The sequence below is a fragment of the Myxine glutinosa genome, chromosome 3 (assembly GCF_964187855.1).
Source record: "Myxine glutinosa chromosome 3, kmMyxGlut1.1, whole genome shotgun sequence".
Classification (NCBI taxonomy): domain Eukaryota; kingdom Metazoa; phylum Chordata; class Myxini; order Myxiniformes; family Myxinidae; genus Myxine; species Myxine glutinosa.
In genome coordinates, this window is record NC_136263.1 from 54,444,655 (window position 1) to 54,468,263 (window position 23,609).

General features: G+C 41.7%; 2 protein-coding genes across 3 annotated transcripts in view; both read right to left on the reverse strand.

Moving 5' to 3' along the window:
• Nucleotides 1-23,609, reverse strand: part of LOC144888135 (uncharacterized) — a 639,726-nt gene that overhangs the window by 178,682 nt on the left and 437,435 nt on the right. The window lies entirely within an intron of this gene.
• Nucleotides 1-23,609, reverse strand: part of LOC137423553 (KH domain-containing RNA-binding protein QKI) — a 579,309-nt gene that overhangs the window by 103,700 nt on the left and 452,000 nt on the right. For both annotated transcript variants that reach the window (XM_068110837.2, XM_068110838.2), the window contains exon 4: nt 22,492-22,635. In XM_068110837.2, the coding sequence (XP_067966938.2) occupies nt 22,492-22,635 (144 nt within the window). The remainder of the gene's footprint in view (nt 1-22,491; nt 22,636-23,609) is intronic.

Genomic DNA, 23,609 nt, shown 5'->3' on the forward strand with positions numbered 1-23,609 from the left:
CAGTTGAGACAAGGAGGGAGAGACATGAGATGGGCTGAGAAAGGAGAGGAGCTTTTAAGAGAGTCGCAAAAAGGTCCAAGGCAAATGAGCTGAGAAGAGAGAGGGTCCAAGAAAGAGCTGAGTTGTGAGGTCCAACAAGCAGAGATCGTCCAAGGAAGCACCAAGCCTGCTATTCGTCACCTTGCTCGCGAGCGGCAGCGTCTACAGCAGCAGCAGCAACAACGCTCGCCAGCCGCTTAGGGGCCTGGACGGCAGTTCGGAGCAGGGCCGCGAAGGAACGGCGGCTGCCCAACGTGCGGATCGTGCTGCCGGACCCAGTGGACTTTCCTCTCCTTCCAGCCAATTCCTGTCATCATTCCCCGTGTGAGTCGTCTTTGTTTGTTCTGTCCTGGGTAGGTAATTAAGCTTGTATCCCGTTACTCTTCTGTACGTCTTCTTCTTCCTCTTTACATTCGGTCGCTTTAGAGGTTTCCAAATTGAATATCTGTGGCGCGATCCGGCCAACGTTCGGGAATCGGGTTTAGTCGGGGAAAACTGTTCGGCCGCGGTGCCTCCGCTCGGCAAACAACATCCTTATCCGCGGACCGTAACAATTGGTGTCGGGAGCGGGAACGGACCCAAAGTGCGCTTAACGCGCTCAAAATTACGAGATACTAAAATTTGTTTTGTTTTACAAAACCCGAATTTTGAAATCGCGCCATGGCTGGTCAAGGCGACGGGATGTCGGTGGGAGAGATAGACGGGGTAGAATCGACCCAGGACCTCGGGGAAATGTATGTGGAGGAAAGAGAGGAGGAGAACATTGGCAATGTGGTTGAGGAGGTATCAGGCGCGCAAAATGGCGCTCTTGCGCACGAGGTTTCAGGCGCGCAAAATGGCGCCTCGCACATGGCTACGGCGACCGCGCCCGTGACCGTAGCAGCATTGGTGGATTTGAACCTTTTTATGCTGCAAATGGGGGCCCTTATGGACAAAATGGGTAAGCAAATAACGAACGGAATGAGGGCCGATAGGGAGGAAAGGGAGCAGAGGGACAGAGACCGCAAGTTGGGCGAAAGGGTCCCAGGGGTGCACGAGGAGGTAACACAGGTCGAGAAGCGCTGGTTGAGCGAAGCGGAGAAAAGCGCGGGTACAATGACGGGGGTAGAAATCGCGACACGGGGTTTGGAAAAGCCGGCGACCGATGAGGTAGAGGGAATTTTATTAAAGCCAACGGTCGTCGAGGTGAATAAAGAAAAAGCAGTGCTGGGAATTAAAATTGAAGAGATGACGGAGGTAGCCCGGGAATTGCAGGGAGAAATGGAAAATGTGCAAAGTCCCTGCTCACATCACGATGCTGTACTTAATAACCCAAATGAAGATTTGCAGGTGTGCGTGGAGAAGGGAATCCCCCAGGTGAGTCGTGCTGTGTATTGTGCGGGGAGATTTTTTAAGAGGATGTTTGGCGACAAAAGAATTTTCGTGCGCTTGGGATCGAGGAAGCATCCGGGCGTTGGTGAAGGGTCCCGTGTGAGTGGAAATGGCACGCGTGCGAAAAAAAAGTGTGCGTCGGCGAGTGGGTGTGTTATAAAGTGTGGGAGTGAAACCGAGTGCGAGCGAGAATGCACGTCGGGGTGTACGGAGTGTGACACGAGGAGTGAGTTGGTGGTGGAGCGGGTGCGAGGATGCACATATGGGATGAACTGCGAGGGTGTGCGAGAAAGCACACCTGAGTTGGTAGTAGCACGAGTGCGAGGGAGCACATCGGAGCGCGGTAGTGGGTGGATGCAAGAGTGCACGCCCATGGTGAGTGTTACGGAGGACGTAACGGAGGAGAGGTGTGGACCGAAGTGTGCGAACGGCGAGTGTGTGCAAGAGTGTGCGCGAGAGGTGTGGTGTGTAACAGGGAGTGCGTTGGTGGAATGTACGGACGGCGTTGGAACGCCGGGTTTGGTGAGGGTGAAAGGAGTAGCGTATGCGTGTGAGCATGCAGGTGAAGCATCGACGGTAACCGGGTTAGCGGTTAGGGCGACGGATAGCCGATGCGAGCACTCGGGGCGCGGTGTGCTTTGTTGGATGCGAGGCCCGGCGCGGATCGATACTGCGTCGCTTCTCTTCGAAGCGTCGTTGCCAATTCGGGCTTGGCCCCGCCCTGCACGGTCGAGTCCGGGCCTTGGCGGGCGAGGCGACCGGTCCTGTTCAAGGGCAAGTGGGAGGAAGCGGACGGTGCCCCCTCGCGGGGGCGGGGTTCCGATCGGGCGAGCCTCGGTCATCGGGCCCGGGACCGCAAGGTACCGCGCCGAGATGGTGCGTGGAATCTCGGCCCGACCAAACCACCTCCCTTGAACCGAAAGCCGGACGGATTCAACCTGCAGGCGACCAAACCACCCGAATTCATTGCTCGGCTTTACGAAGCCGAGTTTAATGATGTCATGACGCACCGAGGCTAGGATATAGCGGACTGTGATGATGATAATACTGATAGTGTTTTTGATCCGAAATTTAGAAAAGTGAATAGAATTGGCAGAGGATTGGCAAATTTTTGATTTGTTGGATTTGGACGAGCCAAATTGGTAGTGGGAGATGCCCGATGTGGTGGGATGGCCAATCCACCATCCCTCACAGCGGGGGCAAAGGAGCACTAGATTTATGGGGTTTATGGCAGTGAAAACTAGCCTGGGAGGGTTAGGATATAATGATAGGGATCTAGAGAAGATGACAATAGGTAACGTTAAGATTAGGTAGTGACAATGATACCTGTAGTGGGGACGCAGGTAGATTATAGTGGATGATAATGACGTGGTATGTGCTTAGTTTAAAGGGAAGATGGGGAGCACTAAGTTAGCAGGGCAACAGGTAGATTAGATGATGCCGTGTGTATGGTGAACAGGTGTGATTGAACAGGTGTGATTGCACAGGTGTGCAACTGGACAGGGGTATGGAGCAGTGTATGAGTGAGTGATAGTGATGTGAGTTGTATTGACCGAATGGTCCAGGAAGGAAGGAGGGTGCAGGTGGCACCAGGTGTGATTGCACAGGTGTGCAACGACAGGTGTATGGAGAATGGTTGTGTGGAATACATGGAGTGTGAAATATATGGAGTATTGGAATGGATGGTCGTGGAGTGAGTATGGTGGAAACTATGGAGTGGAGTGGATGGTGCGAAGGTGTGAATGGGGGAAGGATGGACCCCCATCACGAATACCTGGGGCGGGTAGTGTAAGTGTTAGGTAGAGGGTACAGGTAAATTGTGGTTGGATATTGGCATCTGTGGTGCAGGTGAAAGAATGGTATTTGGATGGGTGCATAAGTGTTGTGGAAATGGCTGGGCGTGTAGCCTGTTAGTGTGTGTAGTTGGTTTGGGCACTCCACCACTGTGAGGATGTCGGCCAGGTGAGGCCGCAGGTGGGCTCTGGGAGCCGGTAGAGTTGTTGTGGATGGGGCCCGAGGATCCGGAGGACGGACCCGGGTAGCCCAGTGCCAGAGGGCACCGAGTGGGGTGACAGAGCCAGGAGGGGCCTTCCCCAGTTAGATAGGTTAGGGTGAGGAGCTAGGTAAGCTCGGGTGGCAACTGCAGTGGTGGAGGTGTGCAGGTGGGTAGACCTGCTGGGAGAGCTACACGCCCCAGCCCAGAAATTGTGCAAGGGCACCGCGAGATGAATCGGGGGAGTGAGACCCCAAATTGAGAAGCACCACAGTTTGGTCAATGGGAATTTGGTTCTTAAAACCACATAGAGTAAGATGGCCAATGGTTTGGCAGGGAAAGACCCCGGGTAGTGTAAAGTGTATTAAAGTCATTTAGAAAGTAGTTAGGATGAAGATCTCCTCGCACCATCTGCATCCACTCACCTGAGATGACGTACCTCCACACCATGCCAGGTTGTTTTTTATTATTTTAATTGATGCAAATGTTTGGATTGTGAGACGCATCATGACGTGGGTGTGACATTGTGCTTGTTGTTCCATCTCTCCCTCCTTATGAGGATTGATGATGAATTGGGTGATGGCAAATTTTGGTTAGAGGGATTGTGGGAACGAATTTGGTATAGGGGAAATATGGGGAAGACGTGACATTAGTGACGAATTTGTAAATGTGTAGATTTTGTAAATATGGGGTAAGGGCAAGGGTAGTGTAGGTGACAGGGGGGGTGACGTACGGTAGGGACGAGTTTTTTCTCACTTCGCTCTCCGTACGCACTTCACCTTGCATTGCCTTATTGATGTGTACCCTTGTGACCTTACCCCTCGCTCATCTGTCTCTCCCCCCCTTTGTCTCCCACATGAGGACCTGTGCTCCACTGGGCACCGAGGGGAGCGTGTGTGAGTCCGCCATTGTGCGCCCGGAACTCCCAGAACCAGCTGTCTGCATCGATGCACCACATTATGGACCACATGTCTGTGGCCGAGCACCACTTATGGACCCCATGGGCTGGGGCATGGCCCCTCTGCTGGAACCGGCCCTGAAGGCCCGAAATCTTGCTGGCGGACCTTGATCACAGGGCACCGATGCCCCACAGGTGAACCACACTAGTCGGCCCTGTCGGCCATAAATAAAATAAATAAAAATGGACACGTTGGGTGCATTTTAATAGTGCAAATAGGCCGCCAGCAAAGGAAGATGACAACACCAGGAAAATAATAATAGCCAGCAGAGGGAGCCGAAGAGCAAGAGACCACCTGCAGGGTTAGGGGTTGTTGTTTTTATGTTTATTCATGGACAGTGATGACTGTGCACCGCTTGGTGCTTGAGGGTGTGTTGGTGCGTTTTGGGTGCTTTCATGGTGCATTGATGCAGAGCAGACTGTCTCTCCCCCCCAAAAGAACAATCACAGGTCCTGGGTTGCGTTTTGTAAATAAAAGCAGAGTCATTGTAAATAATGCTCCCCACCGTCAGTGTATAGTTTGAAGACCATTCCGCAATTCGGTTAGCTGTGGGCGTGAGTCTGTTAGGTAGGGTGCAATGGAGCAGCGGGACATATTTATTTATGTTTGAAAACTGTCGCACTCAGGGTCAGGTTAAATGTAGAGGGAACTACACCTACGTGTCACACTAAATTAAAGTTATAGGCCCGGGACGTGCCTAAGAGGAGGAGGGTGCAGTGTTGCGGATATGAGGATTGTATTTTTTTGATTGTGTTGTATTGTATAGTAAATGGTTGTGAATTATTGTTTTAGTCTGAGCCCTCCTTGCTCCAGTGTGTATAAAGGTCAAAGGGCCTTCCGGTAGTTAATTCCATAAAGCATACATTGAAGGACACTATAATATCCCTGTTCAGTAGTTTATTTCCTTATTCTGTGTATTAGGTTAAGGCTTTGTCTTCCATTAAAATGACACTCCATTGCACCAAGTGAAATAAGATAGATTCCCTTCATTCTTCATTCCCATTCCCAAAACCTCCATTTCCCCATTCGTCATGGCCAAGCCTCGATTGCCAATATTACATCCCCTCCTAAACCACCATTGAACATGTGCTCGGGTCGGGGAAGAAAGGCGTGCCCGCCCGTCGTCATCAAGGGCGGAGCCAGAGGGTCGCGCGACCAACCAGGGCCGAGGTGAGCACACCAATGGGCGTGTCCTGAAGGCCGGCGGCTTCATCGCCGGAGGCGTTATAAAAGCGCGCGCAAGGTACTGCATGAGAAGATCCAAATGAGCTTTGAAGAGAGAGAAGGTTCAAGGTCAATTACAAGCAGTTGCGCCAGAGGCGGCAGACGTGTCCTGAGCTGAGCCAGAGAAGCAGCTTTGGCTCCACAAGCAGCATTGACTCCACCAGGCAGCTTCAACCCATACCCCGTGGGAACCAGATAGCGGTGGCATCGGTGGCCGTCGAGGTCCAGCCGACGTCCCGTGCGGGATCAAGCCCGAACCATCTGCCTCAGCTGAACCTTCCCAATCCTCCTTCCAGCATTCATTCCTGCCATTCCATCCTTCTTGTGTACGTGAGTTTGTTCTGTTTGTTCTGTCCTGGGTATTTAATTAAGTTTGTATAAGCTAGTATTTTCACTGTGTCACCTGTTTTTTCCATGTTCCCTGTATATAACTTGGACTGCTCCTTTTGCTTGTGTGTGTAAATAATAAATCCCGTTACTCTTCTGTACGTCTTCTTCTTCCTCTTTACATTCGGTCGCTTTAGAGGTTTCCAAATTGAATATCTGTGGCGCGATCCGGCCAACGTTCGGGAATCGGGTTTAGTCGGGGAAAACTGTTTGGCCGCGGTGCCTCCGCTTGGCAAACAACATCCTTATCCGCGGACCGTAACAATATATATATATATATATATATATATATATATATATGTATATATATATATATATATATATATATATATATATATATATATATATATATATATATATATATATATATATACATACATACATACATATACATATACAGACTTGGCATTTAATATGGAATATAATTTTTTTCTTGACTTGGGTTTACTTTCTGAACTCGGTATATCAATCTGGTGAGTTTCTTTTACGCTTCGGTGATTTCTTTGTTAAAAGAACCATGTCACTGATTGTCTGTCGCAGCAAGAAGTCAATAACAGGATTATATCACAGGTGGCGTGACAAAATGTACGGACAGGTAAATTTGACGATTGGCTTCACAATCGGGTATATAAGGGTTGTTGCGTTCTGTATTAGTGGAAAACAACTGCTGCACGTCTACAAAAGTTATTGCCGCTTCCCCTGGAGATGGTCCGTCAACTCGACAATGCTGTTTGTCATTTAGTGGTGGCTTTACGAAATTCCGGCATGAAACAGCGTGCTATTGCTCGGCAGTATGGCATCACTCAAGGTCAGGTGTCAAAGATCCTGAAACGAAATGCTCAGAGAGGAGTCCCTACTCCAATACCGAGGTCAGGACGTCCCCGCAGAACCACAAGGAGGGATGATCGCCAGCTGCACCGGTTAGTCCGCAATGGCCGTACCAAGTCAGCTAATCGGCTTAGGGCTGAGTGGCAGCAACTGACAAATGTGCCTGTATCCAGAAGGCTAGTCAACCAACGACTGGTTCAAGCAGGCTATCGTGCCAGGCGTCCCCTGAGAACGCCACGTCTGACCAGACAACACCGCCAGCGCCGATTGCAGTGGGCCAGAGAGCACCATCAATGGCAGCCAGGACACCGGACTCACGTGATCTTCAGTGACAAGTCTAGATTTCTGGTCTATTGTCAATATGGCCGCGTCTGAGTGCGCAGACAAGTGCATGAAGCCTACAACGAAGATTGTATAGTGCCAAGAGTCCAAGCTGGAGGTGGTGGGGTGACCGTTTGGGCTGCTTTTCATGCAGGGGGCAAAAACTGACCTGGTTGTTCTGAATGGAAACCTGAACCAGTTCAAGCACAGGGCCATTCTGGAAGAAACATTGCTTCCATTTGTTTGTGCAGCCTTTCGAGGAAACTTTGTCTTCCAAGATGACAATGCACGGCCTCATCGTGCTCGCATGATCCAACACTTTCTTGCTGACCGTGGAGTAGAGCATATGGACTGGCCTGCCATGTCCCCGGATATGAATCCGATGGAGAACTTGTGGGCAGAATTAACGCGTCAAATGACAATGCACGGCCTCATCGTGCTCGCATGATCCAACACTTTCTTGCTGACCGTGGTGTAGAGCATATGGACTGGCCTGCCATGTCCCCGGATATGAATCCGATGGAGAACTTGTGGGCAGAATTAACGCGTCAAATCGCAACTTGGACCAGCAGCCTGCCTCTGTGCGTGAATTGCAGCAGACTATTGTCACTGCATGGCAAGCGATTCCTGTCCAAACCTTGGCAAATCTCGTGAACAGCATGCCTCAACGTGTACGTGCTCTCCTGAATGCTCGTGGGGGTTACACGAAGTACTGAACTGTAATTTTACTGTCCGTAATCCCAGTCGTAATTTAACTTTTGTTTTTGTTAAAAAAAAATTTGGGCTAATGTGCAAAATAAAGAGATACTTCTGGAAAACGCACAGAAGTTTAACACAGTACTGTCCGTGAATTGAGTTTGATAGCGCAATTTGATTTAACACAGTGCTGATCTCAGGGGACGTGATTTTTGTTTCTTTTAAAGGTCACATAAACAAAATCTAGAATAATTTCAACATAATTCCAATGAACTTTTGGTTCTAAGTCATCTTGAAAAGTAAGTTCACCCCCACAAAAAAAATATTCCATATTGAATGCCAAGTCTGTATATATATATATATATATATATATATATATATATATATATATATATATATATATATATATATATATATATATACTGTATATATCTACATATATATATATATATATATATATGTATATATATATATATATATATATATATATGTATATATATATATATAGTATATATATATATATATATATATATATATATATATATATATATATATTATATATATATATATATATATATATATTATATATATATATATATATATATATATATATAATATATATATATATATACATATACTGTATATATATATATATATATATATATATATATATATATATATATATATATGTATATATATATATATATAGATATATATATATATATATATAGATATATATATATATGTCCATCGAAAATGAAGAAGACGAACCTTTCTAGCCCACCGTGTTTAATTCTAATGGTTTATAAAGGGTAATTCTAAAGTGTAATTCTAAAGGGTAATTCTAAAGTGTAATTCTAAAGGGTAATTCTAAAGGGTAATTCTAAAGGGTAATTCTAAAGGCTGATTCGAAAGGGTAATTTGAATGGTAATTCCAAAGGGTATTTCGAATGGTAATTCGAAAGGGTAATTCTAAATGGTAATTCTAAATGGTAATTCTAAATGGTAATTCTAAAGGGTAATTCTAAAGCGTAATTCGAAAGGGTAATTTTAAAGACCGATTCTAAAGGGTAATTCGAATGGTAATTCTAAAGGGTAATTCTAAATGGCAATTCTAAATGGTAATTCTAAATGGTAATTCTAAATGGTAATTCGAATGGTAATTCTAAAGGGTAATTCTAAAGGGTAATTCTGAAGGGTAATTTTAAAGGGTAATTCTGAAGGGTAATTTTAAAGACCGATTCTAAAGACCGATTCTAAAGACCAAGAACGAACTCTCAAACCTGTCTCCTTCCTCCAAATCCTGGTGGCGTCTGGTCAAAATCGTTTCTGGTGTTTGTTCCCCCTCCATCCCCTCCCTAACCTCAAATGGCTACACAGTTGACACCGCACGTGACAAAGCCGAATGCCTCAACTCTGTGTTTGCCTCAAAATCTTTAGTCCCAAACCCATCTCTCTCTGTTCCCACCTTTCCCAGTCGAACCCAACTGCTCCTGGACTCTGTGTCCTTCTCTCCTGACAAGGTGGAGGAGTTTTTGTCTAACCTCGACTCTGATTCTGCAACTGGACCAGACGGCATCAGCCCACGGGTCCTAAAATCCTGCTCTGCCGCTCTATCTCACCCTCTCTCTGTTCTTTTCACCCTATCTTTTGCTCAAGGTCATCTGCCAGCATCCTGGAAATCAGCAAACATTACCGCTTTACACAAAAAAGGTGCAAAAACAGATCCTTTTAACTACAGACCAATCAGCCTGCTCCCAATTATCAGCAAAGTCATGGAATCCATCATTGCTTCGGATATGAAATCTTTCCTCTTCTCCAATGGCTTGATCTCTGATCATCAATTTGGATTCAGACCAGGTCACTCTACTCTGGACATGCTGCTTCTCCTGTCTCAACAATGGATGGAGGTCCTCAATGCCAAACAGGAAATCAGAGCTGTCTCCCTTGACATATCACGTGCCTTCGATACGGTCTGGCACCCAGCTCTTTTCACCAAACTCTACTCCTATGGTATCCATGGAAATCTCCATGCATGGCTTGCGGACTTCCTCTCTGGTCGTAGTCAACGTGTGGCCCTGAATGGATTTCTCTCATCTCCCCCTTCCTGTTCAGGCTGTAGTTCCCCAAGGCAGTGTGCTGGGCCCTGTGCTTTTTCTGGTCTTTATCAATGATCTCTCCGACTCTCTGGAAAATCCTCTCTATCTCTTTGCTGATGACTCCACTCTCTGCCGCTCCATTCCTCTTCCCTCAGATCGGCAGTCTGCAGCCTCCTCACTCTCTGAAGACCTGGACAAAATCACAGACTGGTCAAACAAGTGGAACATGTCTTTCAATCCTGACAAATCTCACACTCTTACTATGTCTCTCCGAAAAGATCGACTGGACAACCCTCCCATGTACTTTCTCAACAATCCTCTCCAAGAAGTTCTGTCGCTCAAGCTTTTGGGTCTCACTATCTGCCATGATCTTTCTTGGGAAAACCACATTTCCAAGCTGGCCTGCAAAGCCAGTCGCCGACTGGGCATCCTCCGTCGTGCGAAGTCCTTCCTAGGCACACCTGAGCTCCTCACCACATACAAGGCTTTCATCTGCAGCTCAATGGAATACTGTGCTCCCCTATGGGCTGGTGCTCCTGCGTCACACCTAGCTCGGCTTCATGCTGTGAAACCAAAGCTTTCAGAATCATTGGAATCTCCCGCGATGAAGCTATCTCTGAGGGCCTTTCACTCACTCACCGCAGGCAGGTAGGTGGTCTTTCTGTCTTCTACCGACTCCTCTCCGGCCTTGCTCCCCCAGCTCTCTCTGTGCTCTGTCCCCCAAATATTCCTACAGGTCGCACAAGATCTGCCAGCAAGCCTCTGATGGTTAAACTGCCGAAATCTCGGCTCTCTGCTCACCTTCACTCCTTCATTCCTCTTTTCTCCCGCCTCTGGAACAAACTCCCACACTCCCTTCGATCCCACTCCTCCCTCCAGGTCTTTAAAACAGCTGTTCACCACCATCTCTTATCTTCCCAAATCCAAAACCTTGATCTTTTCTACCCACACTAATTCACCCCAGATCCACCTTGTTTGTAATTCCAACTTCTTTCCTGGTAGTCCTGGCAGTGTCCATATGTTTTATGCCTCTCCCACCCCCTTTCCCATGCCTCCCCCCCAAAGCCCTCTCCCTCCCACAGATCTCTCGATGTCTCCATGTCTCTCGGTTCCTGCTCTCAAATGTTGTGTTTGTGTCCTTCCCCCTCTCTCCCCATCTTGTCTACCACTCCCGATGTTATTTGTTTTATGTGTCGGTTTGTCGGTTATGTGTCGGTTTGTCTTTCTGTGTGATAAATGTTCGCTCTTTCACGAGCCTCGATCTTGTATTCAAAAAAAAAAAAAGAAAAAAAAAAAGGGTAATTCGAATGGTAATTCCAAAGGGTAATTCTAATGGGTAATTCGAAATGGTAATTCTAAAGTGTAATTCTAAATGATAATTCTAAAGGGTAATTCTAAAGGGTAATTCTAAAGTGTAATTCTAAATGGTAATTCTAAAGGGTAATTCTAAATGGTAATTCTAAATGGTAATTCTAAAGGGTAATTCTAAATGGTAATTCTAAATGGTAATTCTAAAGGGTAATTCTAAATGGTAATTCTAAATGGTAATTCTAAAGGGTAATTCAAAATGGTAATTCTAAAGTGTAATTCTAAATGGTAATTCTAAAGGGTAATTCTAAATGGTAATTCTAAAGGGTAATTCTAAATGGTAATTCTAAAGGGTAATTCTAAAGGGTAATTCCAAAGGGTAATTCTAAAGGGTAATTCTAAATGGTCATTCTAAAGGGTAATTCTAAATGGTAATTCTAAAGTGTAATTCTAAATGGTAATTCTAAATGGTAATTCTAAATGGTAATTCTAAAGTGTAATTCTAAATGGTAATTCTAAAGGGTAATTCTAAAGGGTAATTCTAAATGGTAATTCTAAAGGGTAATTCTAAAGTGTAATTCTAAAGGGTAATTCTAAATGGTAATTCTAAAGGGTAATTCTAAAGGGTAATTCTAAAGGGTAATTCTAAAGGGTAATTCTAAAGGGTAATTCTAAATGGTAATTCTAAAGGGTAATTCTAAAGGGTAATTCTAAAGGGTAATTCTAAATGGTAATTCTAAAGTGTAATTCTAAAGGGTAATTCTGGTAATTCTAAAGGGTAATTCTAAATGGTAATTCTAAAGTGTAATTCTAAATGGTAATTCTAAATGGTAATTCTAAAGGGTAATTCTAAAGGGTAATTCTAAAGGGTAATTCTAAATGGTAATTCTAAAGGGTAATTCTAAATGGTAATTCTAAATGGTAATTCTAAATGGTAATTCTAAAGGGTAATTCTAAAGGGTAATTCTAAATGGTAATTCTAAAGGGTAATTCTAAAGGGTAATTCTAAAGTGTAATTCTAAAGGGTAATTCTAAAGGGTAATTCTAAATGGTAATTCTAAAGGGTAATTCTAAATGGTAATTCTAAATGGTAATTCTAAATGGTAATTCTAAAGGGTAATTCTAAAGGGTAATTCTAAATGGTAATTCTAAAGGGTAATTCTAAAGGGTAATTCTAAAGGGTAATTCTAAATGGTAATTCTAAAGTGTAATTCTAAATGGTAATTCTAAATGGTAATTCTAAAGTGTAATTCTAAAGGGTAATTCTAAATGGTAATTCTAAATGGTAATTCTAAATGGTAATTCTAAATGGTAATTCTAAATGGTAATTCTAAATGGTAATTCTAAAGGGTAATTCTAAAGGGTAATTCTAAATGGTAATTCTAAAGGGTAATTCTAAATGGTAATTCCAAAGGGTAATTCTAAATGGTAATTCTAAAGGGTAATTCTAAATGGTAATTCTAAAGTGTAATTCTAAAGGGTAATTCTAAATGGTAATTCTAAAGGGTAATTCTAAAGGGTAATTCTAAAGGGTAATTCTAAAGGGTAATTCTAAAGGGTAATTCTAAATGGTAATTCTAAAGGGTAATTCTAAATGGTAATTCTAAAGGGTAATTCTAAATGGTAATTCTAAATGGTAATTCTAAATGGTAATTCTAAATGGTAATTCTAAAGGGTAATTCTAAATGGTAATTCTAAAGTGTAATTCTAAATGGTAATTCTAAATGGTAATTCTAAAGGGTAATTCTAAATGGTAATTCTAAAGGGTAATTCTAAAGGGTAATTCTAAATGGTAATTCTAAAGGGTAATTCTAAAGGGTAATTCTAAAGGGTAATTCTAAAGGGTAATTCTAAAGGGTAATTCTAAAGGGTAATTCTAAAGGGTAATTCTAAATGGTAATTCTAAATGGTAATTCTAAAGTGTAATTCTAAATGGTAATTCTAAATGGTAATTCTAAAGGGTAATTCTAAAGGGTAATTCCAAAGGGTAATTCTAAAGGGTAATTCTAAATGGTAATTCTAAAGGGTAATTCTAAATGGTAATTCTAAAGTGTAATTCTAAATGGTAATTCTAAATGGTAATTCTAAAGGGTAATTCTAAAGGGTAATTCTAAATGGTAATTCTAAATGGTAATTCTAAAGGGTAATTCTAAATGGTAATTCTAAATGGTAATTCTAAAGTGTAATTCTAAATGGTAATTCTAAAGGGTAATTCTAAAGGGTAATTCTAAATGGTAATTCTAAAGGGTAATTCTAAAGGGTAATTCTAAAGGGTAATTCTAAAGGGTAATTCTAAAGGGTAATTCTAAAGGGTAATTCTAAAGGGTAATTCTAAATGGTAATTCTAAATGGTAATTCTAAATGGTAATTCTAAAGGGTAGTTCTAAATGGTAATTCTAAAGTGTAATTCTAAATGGTAATTCTAAAGGGTAATTCTAAAGGGTAATTCTAAAGTGTAATTCTAAATGGTAATTCTAAAGGGTAATTCTAAATGGTAATTCTAAAGGGTAATTCTAAAGGGTAATTCTAAAGGGTAATTCTAAAGGGTAATTCCAAAGGGTAATTCTAAAGGGTAATTCTAAAGGGTAATTCTAAAGGGTAATTCTAAAGGGTAATTCTAACGGGTAATTCTAAAGGGTAATTCCAAATGGTAATTCTAAAGGGTAATTCTAAAGGGTAATTCTAAAGGGTAATTCTAAAGGGTAATTCCAAATGGTAATTCTAAAGGGTAATTCTAACGGTTAATTCTGAAGGGTAATTCTAAAGGATAATTCTAAAGGGTAATTCTGAAGGGTAATTCTAAATGGTAATTCTAAAGGATAATTCTAAAGGGTAATTCTGAAGGGTAATTCTAAAGGGTAATTCTAAAGGGTAATTCTAAAGTGTAATTCTAAAGTGTAATTCTAAAGGGTAATTCTAAAGGGTAATTCTAAAGGGTAATTCTAAAGGGTAATTCTAAAGTGTAATTCTAAAGGGTAATTCTAAAGGGTAATTCTAAAGGGTAATTCTAAAGGGTAATTCGAATGGTAATTCCAAAGGGTAATTCTAAAGGGTAATTCTAAATGGTAATTCTAAAGGGTCATTCTAAAGGGTAATTTGAATGGTAATTCTAAAGGGTAATTTGAATGGTAATTCTAAAGGGTAATTTGAATGGTAATTCTAAAGGGTAAATCTAAAGGGTAATTTGAATGGTAATTCTAAAGGGTAATTCTAAAGGGTAATTCTAAAGGGTAATTCTAAAGGGTAATTTGAATGGTAATTCTAAAGGGTAATTCTAAAGGGTAATTCTAAAGGGTAATTCTAAAGGGTAATTCTAAATGGTAATTCTAAAGGGTAATTCTAAAGGGTAATTCTAAAGGGTAATTCTAAATGGTAATTCTAAAGGGTAATTCTAAAGTGTAATTCTAAAGGGTAATTCTAAATGGTAATTCTAAAGGGTAATTCTAAAGGGTAATTCTAAAGTGTAATTCTAAAGTGTAATTCTAAAGGGTAATTCTAAAGGGTAATTCTAAAGGGTAATTCTAAAGGGTAATTCTAAAGTGTAATTCTAAAGGGTAATTCTAAAGGGTAATTCTAAAGGGTAATTCTAAAGGGTAATTCGAATGGTAATTCCAAAGGGTAATTCTAAAGGGTAATTCTAAAGGGTAATTCTAAAGGGTAATTCTAAAGGGTAATTCTAAAGTGTAATTCCAAAGGGTAATTCTAAAGGGTAATTCTAAAGGGTAATTCTAAAGGGTAATTCGAATGGTAATTCCAAAGGGTAATTCTAAAGGGTAATTCTAAATGGTAATTCTAAAGGGTCATTCTAAAGGGTAATTTGAATGGTAATTCTAAAGGGTAATTTGAATGGTAATTCTAAAGGGTAATTTGAATGGTAATTCTAAAGGGTAAATCTAAAGGGTAATTTGAATGGTAATTCTAAAGGGTAATTCTAAAGGGTAATTCTAAAGGGTAATTCTAAAGGGTAATTTGAATGGTAATTCTAAAGGGTAATTCTAAAGGGTAATTCTAAAGGGTAATTCTAAAGGGTAATTTGAATGGTAATTCTAAAGGGTAATTTGAATGGTAATTCTAAAGGGTAAATCTAAAGGGTAATTTGAATGGTAATTCTAAAGGGTAAATCTAAAGGGTAATTTGAATGGTAATTCTAAAGGGTAATTCTAAAGGGTAATTCTTACGGATTTCGTTTGTTTCTCGGCTTTACCTATTTAATATTTAAAATGCCAAACTGAACCGCTTCGTTCAGACACGGGTGCGATTTTTAAAATGTATTTGCAATTGCTTTGTCAAATTTCATCTGAAGAAGTGCTCATCTTGATGAGAATCTCCAGGTAGAAGTAAAAGCAAGCTGCTTGGTTACAAATATAAATAAATAAATAAATGAAAACACTTGATAATGTGGTATTTAGAACACAAGACAAATTCTTACAAATCAGAATCAAAACTATAATTTATGTGGATTTCTAAAAGGTTCATCAACAAGCACACATGGACAGATGCGTTGTATTTAATGACCTCATCGATGTTATGATTACGTCATCGGAAACATTTTCCAAAGTGGAAAATGGTTGCAGCATATGTTTGACAGAATGGTGATGTGATCGTGCACTTACATTTGAGCTGTCTAGTCTGGGTTCGATTCTCGACCCGACCATAAACTGTTGGATTTGGAGTGTTGCATCAAAAGATGTCCCATCCGTTCGCATGACCTGGCAGATGTTAAAGATCCCGGGGACTCTTTCATTAAGAGTTAGTGAATTATCACGAATACCCACAACAATTACGAATTCCATCCCAAATCGGCTCGAGACGAGTGGCCAAACGGTTAGTGAAGGTCTTGGGCTAAAATATTTTCTCGGCTCACCCTATAAAAAAAGGTGAGGGGGGCCTGGGCTGGAACATAAGTTGTCTTCGAGTGAAAATGGCTCCAGTATAAGTATGATTGTGAGAATGTAAAGGGGGCTTCTGGACAGACAGTTTCAAGAAGCTTCAATGAAAAGACAACGCATTAAATTAAAACAGCACTGTTGTGTTAGAGGGCATCGTCTTGCCTCGCGCATTCATTTTGAAGAAAAATACGTCAACCAAACACGCTATTATGGCCCACTGCTATTATGGCCCATATACGCATATCATCCATGCACCCGATTATGTCAAATAGTTTCTTGCCATGGGTTATGAACGTCATAAATTTAATTATTCACTCAAATTGGGGTCATAGATCAAATATATGAAGTTTAAGACTTTTCAGATAAGACTTTCAATTCAACCAATTATGGCTGGAATACTACTTCTCTGTTGCCATCATCGTTATCACCCTATATACCCCATGGAGAGTTGATGACATATGGCAAGTTTCAAATTTTTTCATTGAGCAGTTTCGTAGAAGATGATGTCCAAATTTTTCTTTCCTTTAATTTTCCTTTAATCCAATATGGCCGCTTTAATCCAATATGGCGCATACCATGTGACCTATGACATCAGAGTTAGCAATAAAATATTCTCCATGGGAAGCCCCTCTAATGTTTAATGTTTCGCATCGACCAGACAAGCGGTTGCAGAGAAAACTATTTTAAATGTGAAAAGTGAAGTGGAAACAGACAGACAGACAGACATAGGCTTTGCAATAGTCTTAGGGGCGAGACTAAATGAAAAAACCTGTTTCAGACGGTCATCATTATGGTACTGATAAATGCATATTGTACTGCGATTCAAATACGAATTCAGTCGGGTAGTTGAATAGTTACTGAGACAAGGCTGTGTCGCCAATGCAGTGCTCCTGTACATTTGGACAGCAACATGGAATTTGGGTCTGGTGTTGGCTTAACGGTTAAGGTAGCTGGCTTAACATCTTAGGGTCTTGAGTTTGAGCCTCTGTCGTGCTGTTAACATAACACCAAGTGGGTGGACTCAGCCTGTTGTCCTTCTGAGGTCAGCAAAATGGGTAAAACTTACTGGGAAGAATGATCCAATCAAGTATCCTGTGTCAGAGTGGTGACCTGTCCAAGATTGTGCCCTCTAGCAAAATAAAAACTGCCTTGGGAGCCCAATGTGTCTTTTTTGTGTACATAGTCGAAGCTCATGGACGAGCCAGTACACTGAAAAGGATCAGGACGTAACAGCCAAAAGCAGGACGCAAAACATACATGCATGGACAAGGAAACTCCAAGAAGGAGAAACTGGGGAATTAGTAGGGTATTGGGTGGGGTTAACGAGGGTAAAAATATCATGTTGTTGGATTGGGGACGATCTGAGATGGTGGTGAACAGCTGCCCTGACAGATCTGGAGGGAAGAATAACATTGAAGAGAATGTGGAAGTTGATTCCACTGGCAGGAAAAAAGAGGAACAAATGAGTGGAGATGGGCAGTGATCCTGGATTTAGGTCGTTTTACAAGAAGAGGGTTGATGGTGGATTGTGTGAGCCTTGCAGAAGCAAAGCACGGAAAGAGCAGAGGGTGCAAGACCAGAAAGGAGGCAATAGAAGACAGAGACCACCGACCTGTCTGCGATGGGACCGTGATCGATCCATAGACTCAGCTTCTTCACAGGAGATTCCAATGATCTTGAAGGCCTTGGGTTCCACGGCGTTAAGCTGAGTAAGAAGTGAGGCAGGAGAGCTAGCTCAGACAGGAGATCAGTACTCCCATCAAGCTGTGGATGAAGGCCTTGTAGGTGGATAGGAGTTCAGGTGTGCTAAGAAAGGACTTTGTATGACCAAGGATGCCCAGTCGGTGGCCGGCCTTGGAGGCCAACTTTTGAAATGTGGTTTATCCAAGAAATATCATGGCTGGTAGGGGGAACAAGAAGTTTGAGTGACTGAACCTCCTCACGAGGATTGCGAAAAAGTAGATGGGAAGAGGGGAGGCATTTGTCCAGACGGTCCTTCCGGAGAGAGATAATGAGAGTGTGTGGTTTGGCAGGATTGAAAGACATATTCCAAGTGTTTGACCAACTTGTGATTTTTTTTCAAAGTCTGAAGAGAGGGAAGAGGCTGCAGCTTTCCTGTGTGAAGGATGAGAGATATCACGGCACAGGGTGAAGTCATCAGCAAATGGATAAAGTGGATTTTCCAGAGAGTCACAGAGATCATTTGCAGGCAGACAGTTTGGAGAGCAAGTCAGGATGCCAGACTGCATCAAATTCACGAGATATGTCCAGAGAGACGGCCCTGAAGTCATGTCTGACATTGAGGGCCTCCATCCATTGCTGTCTGAAGACGTGAAAGGAATGGCTACCTTCTTAAAATTTGGTCAGAGTATGGCAATACAATCACCTACTCTTCGTCGAAAGACAGCATGGGATATTTAACATCTGCCAACTAAAGTTAACGGATAGGTCCTCAGCTTAACGTATCATGTGAGGGAAGGCACACTTACTGATCTCTGTGAAACACCAATCCAACATTGTATATTTGGGTCTAGAATCAAACCCAGACGAGACAGCCCACATGCCCTACCTCTGCACCATCCCGTATGATGTCTCATGTTGTGGGTCCAAGTACAAATTTATAATATGAGTTCACATAAATATAATCCTTTATCAAAAATAACTAGAAAGAGCAATCAGAGATTGCAGTCCCTCACCTGGATGTGTTTTCGGTGGTTTTTTAAGGCTTTTGTGTTAAAACAAATATGGCGGCGGAACCACGTGACCGATGACGTCATCGTTATATTTTTTTTCTCCACAAATTTATCCCTAGATGATGCACAAGAAATTTCATCTTGATCGGATGAAGTTTTGTACTTGTCGAATTATGACGTTATAATGGAGGCACCTATGACATCATCATTAACATATGTTATTCCACATGGAGAGTTCTTTATAATGAGCCATGTCTCAATTTTTCTATGCAGTGCTTTCGGAGATATAGAGGTGCAAAGTTTTTCGGTTTTTCCAAGATGGCACCCATAACACGTGACCTGTGACCTCATAGTTATCATTTAAAAATTCTACAGGTGGAGGTGCTCCTATGGTGAAAATTTCCTTTCAGTCAGACCAACGGTTGCAGAGAAAATCATATTTATTCTGTGCAGACAGACAGACAGACAGACAGACAAATAAAAAAAATCACTCATACATCGACACTTGGAAAAACAGAACCAAGTAGAATGGCACTCAGTAGAGCATTCTTTTGACCACAAAAATCATTAGTGGTTGAATTCAGTGACCTGATATGCAAATCGTCTTCAACGTTTAAGTTAATCGGATGAAAATTGACAATTTTAGAAATTCGGCCTATGTTGACCTATTGGCCGATGTTGACCTCAAAAATAGTTGGTGGTTGGTTTCAGTTTGCTGATATGCAAATCCTATTCAGTTTTCAAGTCAATCAGATGAAAATTGAGGATTTGAGATATTTTAAATTGTTGACCTTTGGCCTATGTTGAACGTTTGGCCTATGCTGATCTCAAAAATAGTTGGTGGTTGAATTCAGTTAGCTGATATGAAAATCCCATTCAAATTATGTCAATCGGATAAAAATTGAGGATTTTAGAAATTAGACAAAAATTGGGACCTTTGGCCTATGTGGACCTTTTGGCCTATGTTTATCTAAAAAATAGTGGGTGGTTGAATTCAGTTCGCTTATATGAAAATCCCATTCAAATTATGTCAATCGGATGAAAATTGAGGATTTTAGAAATTTGAAAAGTGGTTGACCTTTGGCCTATGTTGACCTTTTGACATTTTGACCTCAAAATGTATAGTATTTTGTCAGACCACGAATTTAAACCATTTGGTGGTGAAGTTTTGTGAAGATCTGTTTAAAATTGTGACCTGTACGCAAGTATAAGTGAGCAGACAGACAAACAAACACACAAACAACACGCACACAAACAAACACACACACAAACCGGAGTGATCAACATACTTGTCCAAAAATATTTTTTTTGTAACAAACGGATTTTGGAACCAAGTAACAAACGGACTCAAATGCAATACCTTCAATATAGGGGATAACGATCCAACCATCACACCATACCACTGAGTCTTGTAAAAGCATGTTTTTTTCTACAATAATCATTTATCAAAAATAACTCGAAAGAGCAATCACCAGGACATGTTCAGTGGTTTTTAAGGCTTTTGTGTTAAAACAAATATGGAGGCCAAACCACGTGGCCGATGACAGCATTTTTTTTTCCTCCACCAATTTATCCCTAGATGATGCTCAAGAAATTGCATCTTGATCGGATGAAGTTTTGTACTTGTTGAATTATGACGTCATAATGGAGGCACCTATGACATCATCATTAACATATGTTATTCCACATGGAGAGTTCTTTACAATGAGCCTTGTCTCAATTTTCTCTATGTAGGGCTTTCGGAGACATAGAGGTGCAAATGTTTTTGGTTTTTCCAAGATGGCGGCTGAACCACGTGACCAATGACGTTATTGGGGTTTTTTTCTCCACGAATTTATGCCTACATGACGCTCAAGAAATTTCATCTTGCTCGGAAGAAGTTTTGTACTTGTCGAATTATGACGTCATAATGGAGGCACCTATGACATCATCATTAACATATTTTATTCCCCATGGAGAGTTCTTTACATTTTTTTCTAATCGGCCCTTTTGGAGATATAGAGGTGAAAAGTTTTTCGGTTTTTACAAGATGGCGCCCATACCACGTGACCTATGACGTCATATTTATCATTATAAAATTATACAGGTGGAGGTGCACCAATGGTGAAAATTTCCTGTCAATCGGACCAACGGTTGCAGAGAAAATCATATTTATTCTGTGCGGACAAACAAACAGACAGACAGATAGACAGACAAATGGACTAAAATGCAATACCTGCTCCTCTGGCGAGGGCAACAAGAAAGAACAACCAGATATTGCAGGCCCTCGCCAGGACGTGTTTGTGTGGTGTATTATGTGTGGTGTTTATTAGCTGCTGTGTTTGTGTGGTTTATTGACGACATAGATTTATGTTCAATGCAATATGGCTGCCGGACCACCTGACCGACGACGTCATCCATTTCATTCTCCCATACAATTTTTGTGTGGATCATGCTCAAGAAACCTCAAACTGAACGGATCAAGCGTTCTGTAGTTGTCTACTTATGATGTCATAATGAAGGCACCGATGACATCATCATGAATATATGTTGTTCCCCATGGGGAGTTCTTGACAATGATCTAGCTGTGTTTCAATTTTTCCATGGAGCGAGTTAGAGAGGTGCAAACTTTTCGGTTTTCCCAAGATGGTGCCCATTCCATGTGACCTATGACGTGTTATCAGTAAAGATATGAAAATCTGTAAATATATGAAATAAAAAAAGAAAATAATTCGTGCAAATCAATAAGCTAATCGACAATGAACACAAAGGACTGTTTTTGGGGGGGGGGGTTTTGTATACAGGATCGAGGCTCGTGTAAGAGCTAACATTAATCACAAAAAAAAAAAACGGACACATAAAAAAAAAGCATATAAGTAAGGGACTGGGAGACAAGATGGTACAACAGCAGAGGACAAGGACATCGGGACATCTGTGGGAGGGAGAGGCCGGGCTTGTGGGGGAGGCATGGGAGGGAAGGGGTGGGGTAAATAATATCGTACACGTTTGAAAAGAATGAAACTCCAGAGTTATTTTTTCAAGCATTTTTTTTCTCAAGACTGTTCTTTACAATCTTTTACAGAATTATGACGTCACATGTTTTTATCGATGTATCCAATGTTTCCTGCAACATGATGCATTCTGCTCTTTGTTTCAACACAAGGTCATGTACCATGCGGTGCTCGTCTTTGCCTTTGCGGAGGCTCGGAATAAACATGTTTTGCCATTTTTGTTGTGGTCTATTATCCTCCAAGTCGGTTTATTGGTGCGTTTCTATTTGGTACACATGCTAACAACAAGTGAATGACTTTCTCTTTCCTTTCAGGAGATTGGCAATAAATGTATCCAGAAAAAGAAATAAAACGTTTTCTGCTTCAAAAAAAATAGGCAAAACACATGATTTGAAGTTGATGATAAAAGATGTTCCATCAGTGACATATTGTATATTATAACCGATTTCGATTGCTTTCACTCACAGATGAAAACACACCAGGCCTGGATGGGATTGTTCAAGTCTCTGTACATTATCCAGGATCTCAAAAGTTCATACGAGTCCCATTACTTACACATCACAGTGGTTTAACTCGTCAAATGGCTGGGTTCTTCAAACAGGGGGAATCTCATCCCAAAAGTGAGTCGGAGGTGCACAGGGTATTGTCTAGTGGTCAAAAGTGTACATGAGCAATGAGTGAAAGGAAATCTTACTGCAGGGACAAGAAGCTTGCGTACAGCCTTGACAGCATGGTGAAGCTTCAGATGGGCTCGGTTCTGCGTATCCTCCACACTCACTAACACGTGCAGCTCTTCCTTCAGATGTTCCCAGTTTGGCTTCCCCCGGTTCAACTCCTCCTACACACATAAGAGATTGAGTTAAGATTATATATGATTTAAATTTGCATTCAATGGATGGGATGGGGGTGGGGCTTAAGACACCTTAATCATGTATGTACCAAGTATGTATATATACAGTCACGTGAAAAAGTAAGTACACCCCATGTGAAGTTTTGACTTTTTCAACATCTATCTATAATTCCAGTAATCTCTGTGTGTCTGTGTGTTTGTGTGTTTGTCTGTGACCGCTGTTTCTCGACAACCACGGGTCCGATATACTTGAAACTTGCCAGGTATATTGCTGGGGACCCGGGGATGTGCCTTTTCAAGGTTTCATATTAATCGGAGAAGTAGTTACCGAGCTATGGCGATTTCTTTACCAAACTCCGCAAGCCGTTCGCTTTGGACCAAACCATTTCATGTAAATAGAGGGGGGGGGGGGGGGGATTGTCACCGTACTCGCAAGCCGTTCGCTTTGGCTTTGCGAATGGACCAAACCATTTCATGTAAATAGAGGGGGGGGGGATTGTCACCGTACTCGCAAGCCGTTCGCTTTGGCTTTGCGAATGGACCAAACCATTTCATGTAAATAGAGGGGGGGGATATAATTTTAGATATATATATAGTACGGGCATGCCCTAGTATTTCAACATACAGTTATTTGATCTTCATTTCAACAATATTGACAGATAAAGGTGATATAATATAACAAATATCATGAAACATTTACATTTTGTAGTCCATTGTATAATTTAAATAAACATAAATGCAAATTTCGCATGTGGAAAAAGTATGTACACCCTTGGCTCTAATAGGTGGTATTGCCCCCTTTGGCAGAAACAACCTCAAGCAGGCGTTTCTTATAACTGTCTACCAGTCTCTGACATCGACTGGGATAAATTTTTGCCCACTCCTCCATGCAGAATTCTTTCAGCTGTGCGATGTTTGAGGGGTTTCTTGCATGCACAGCTCGTTTCAAATCCCCCCACAAC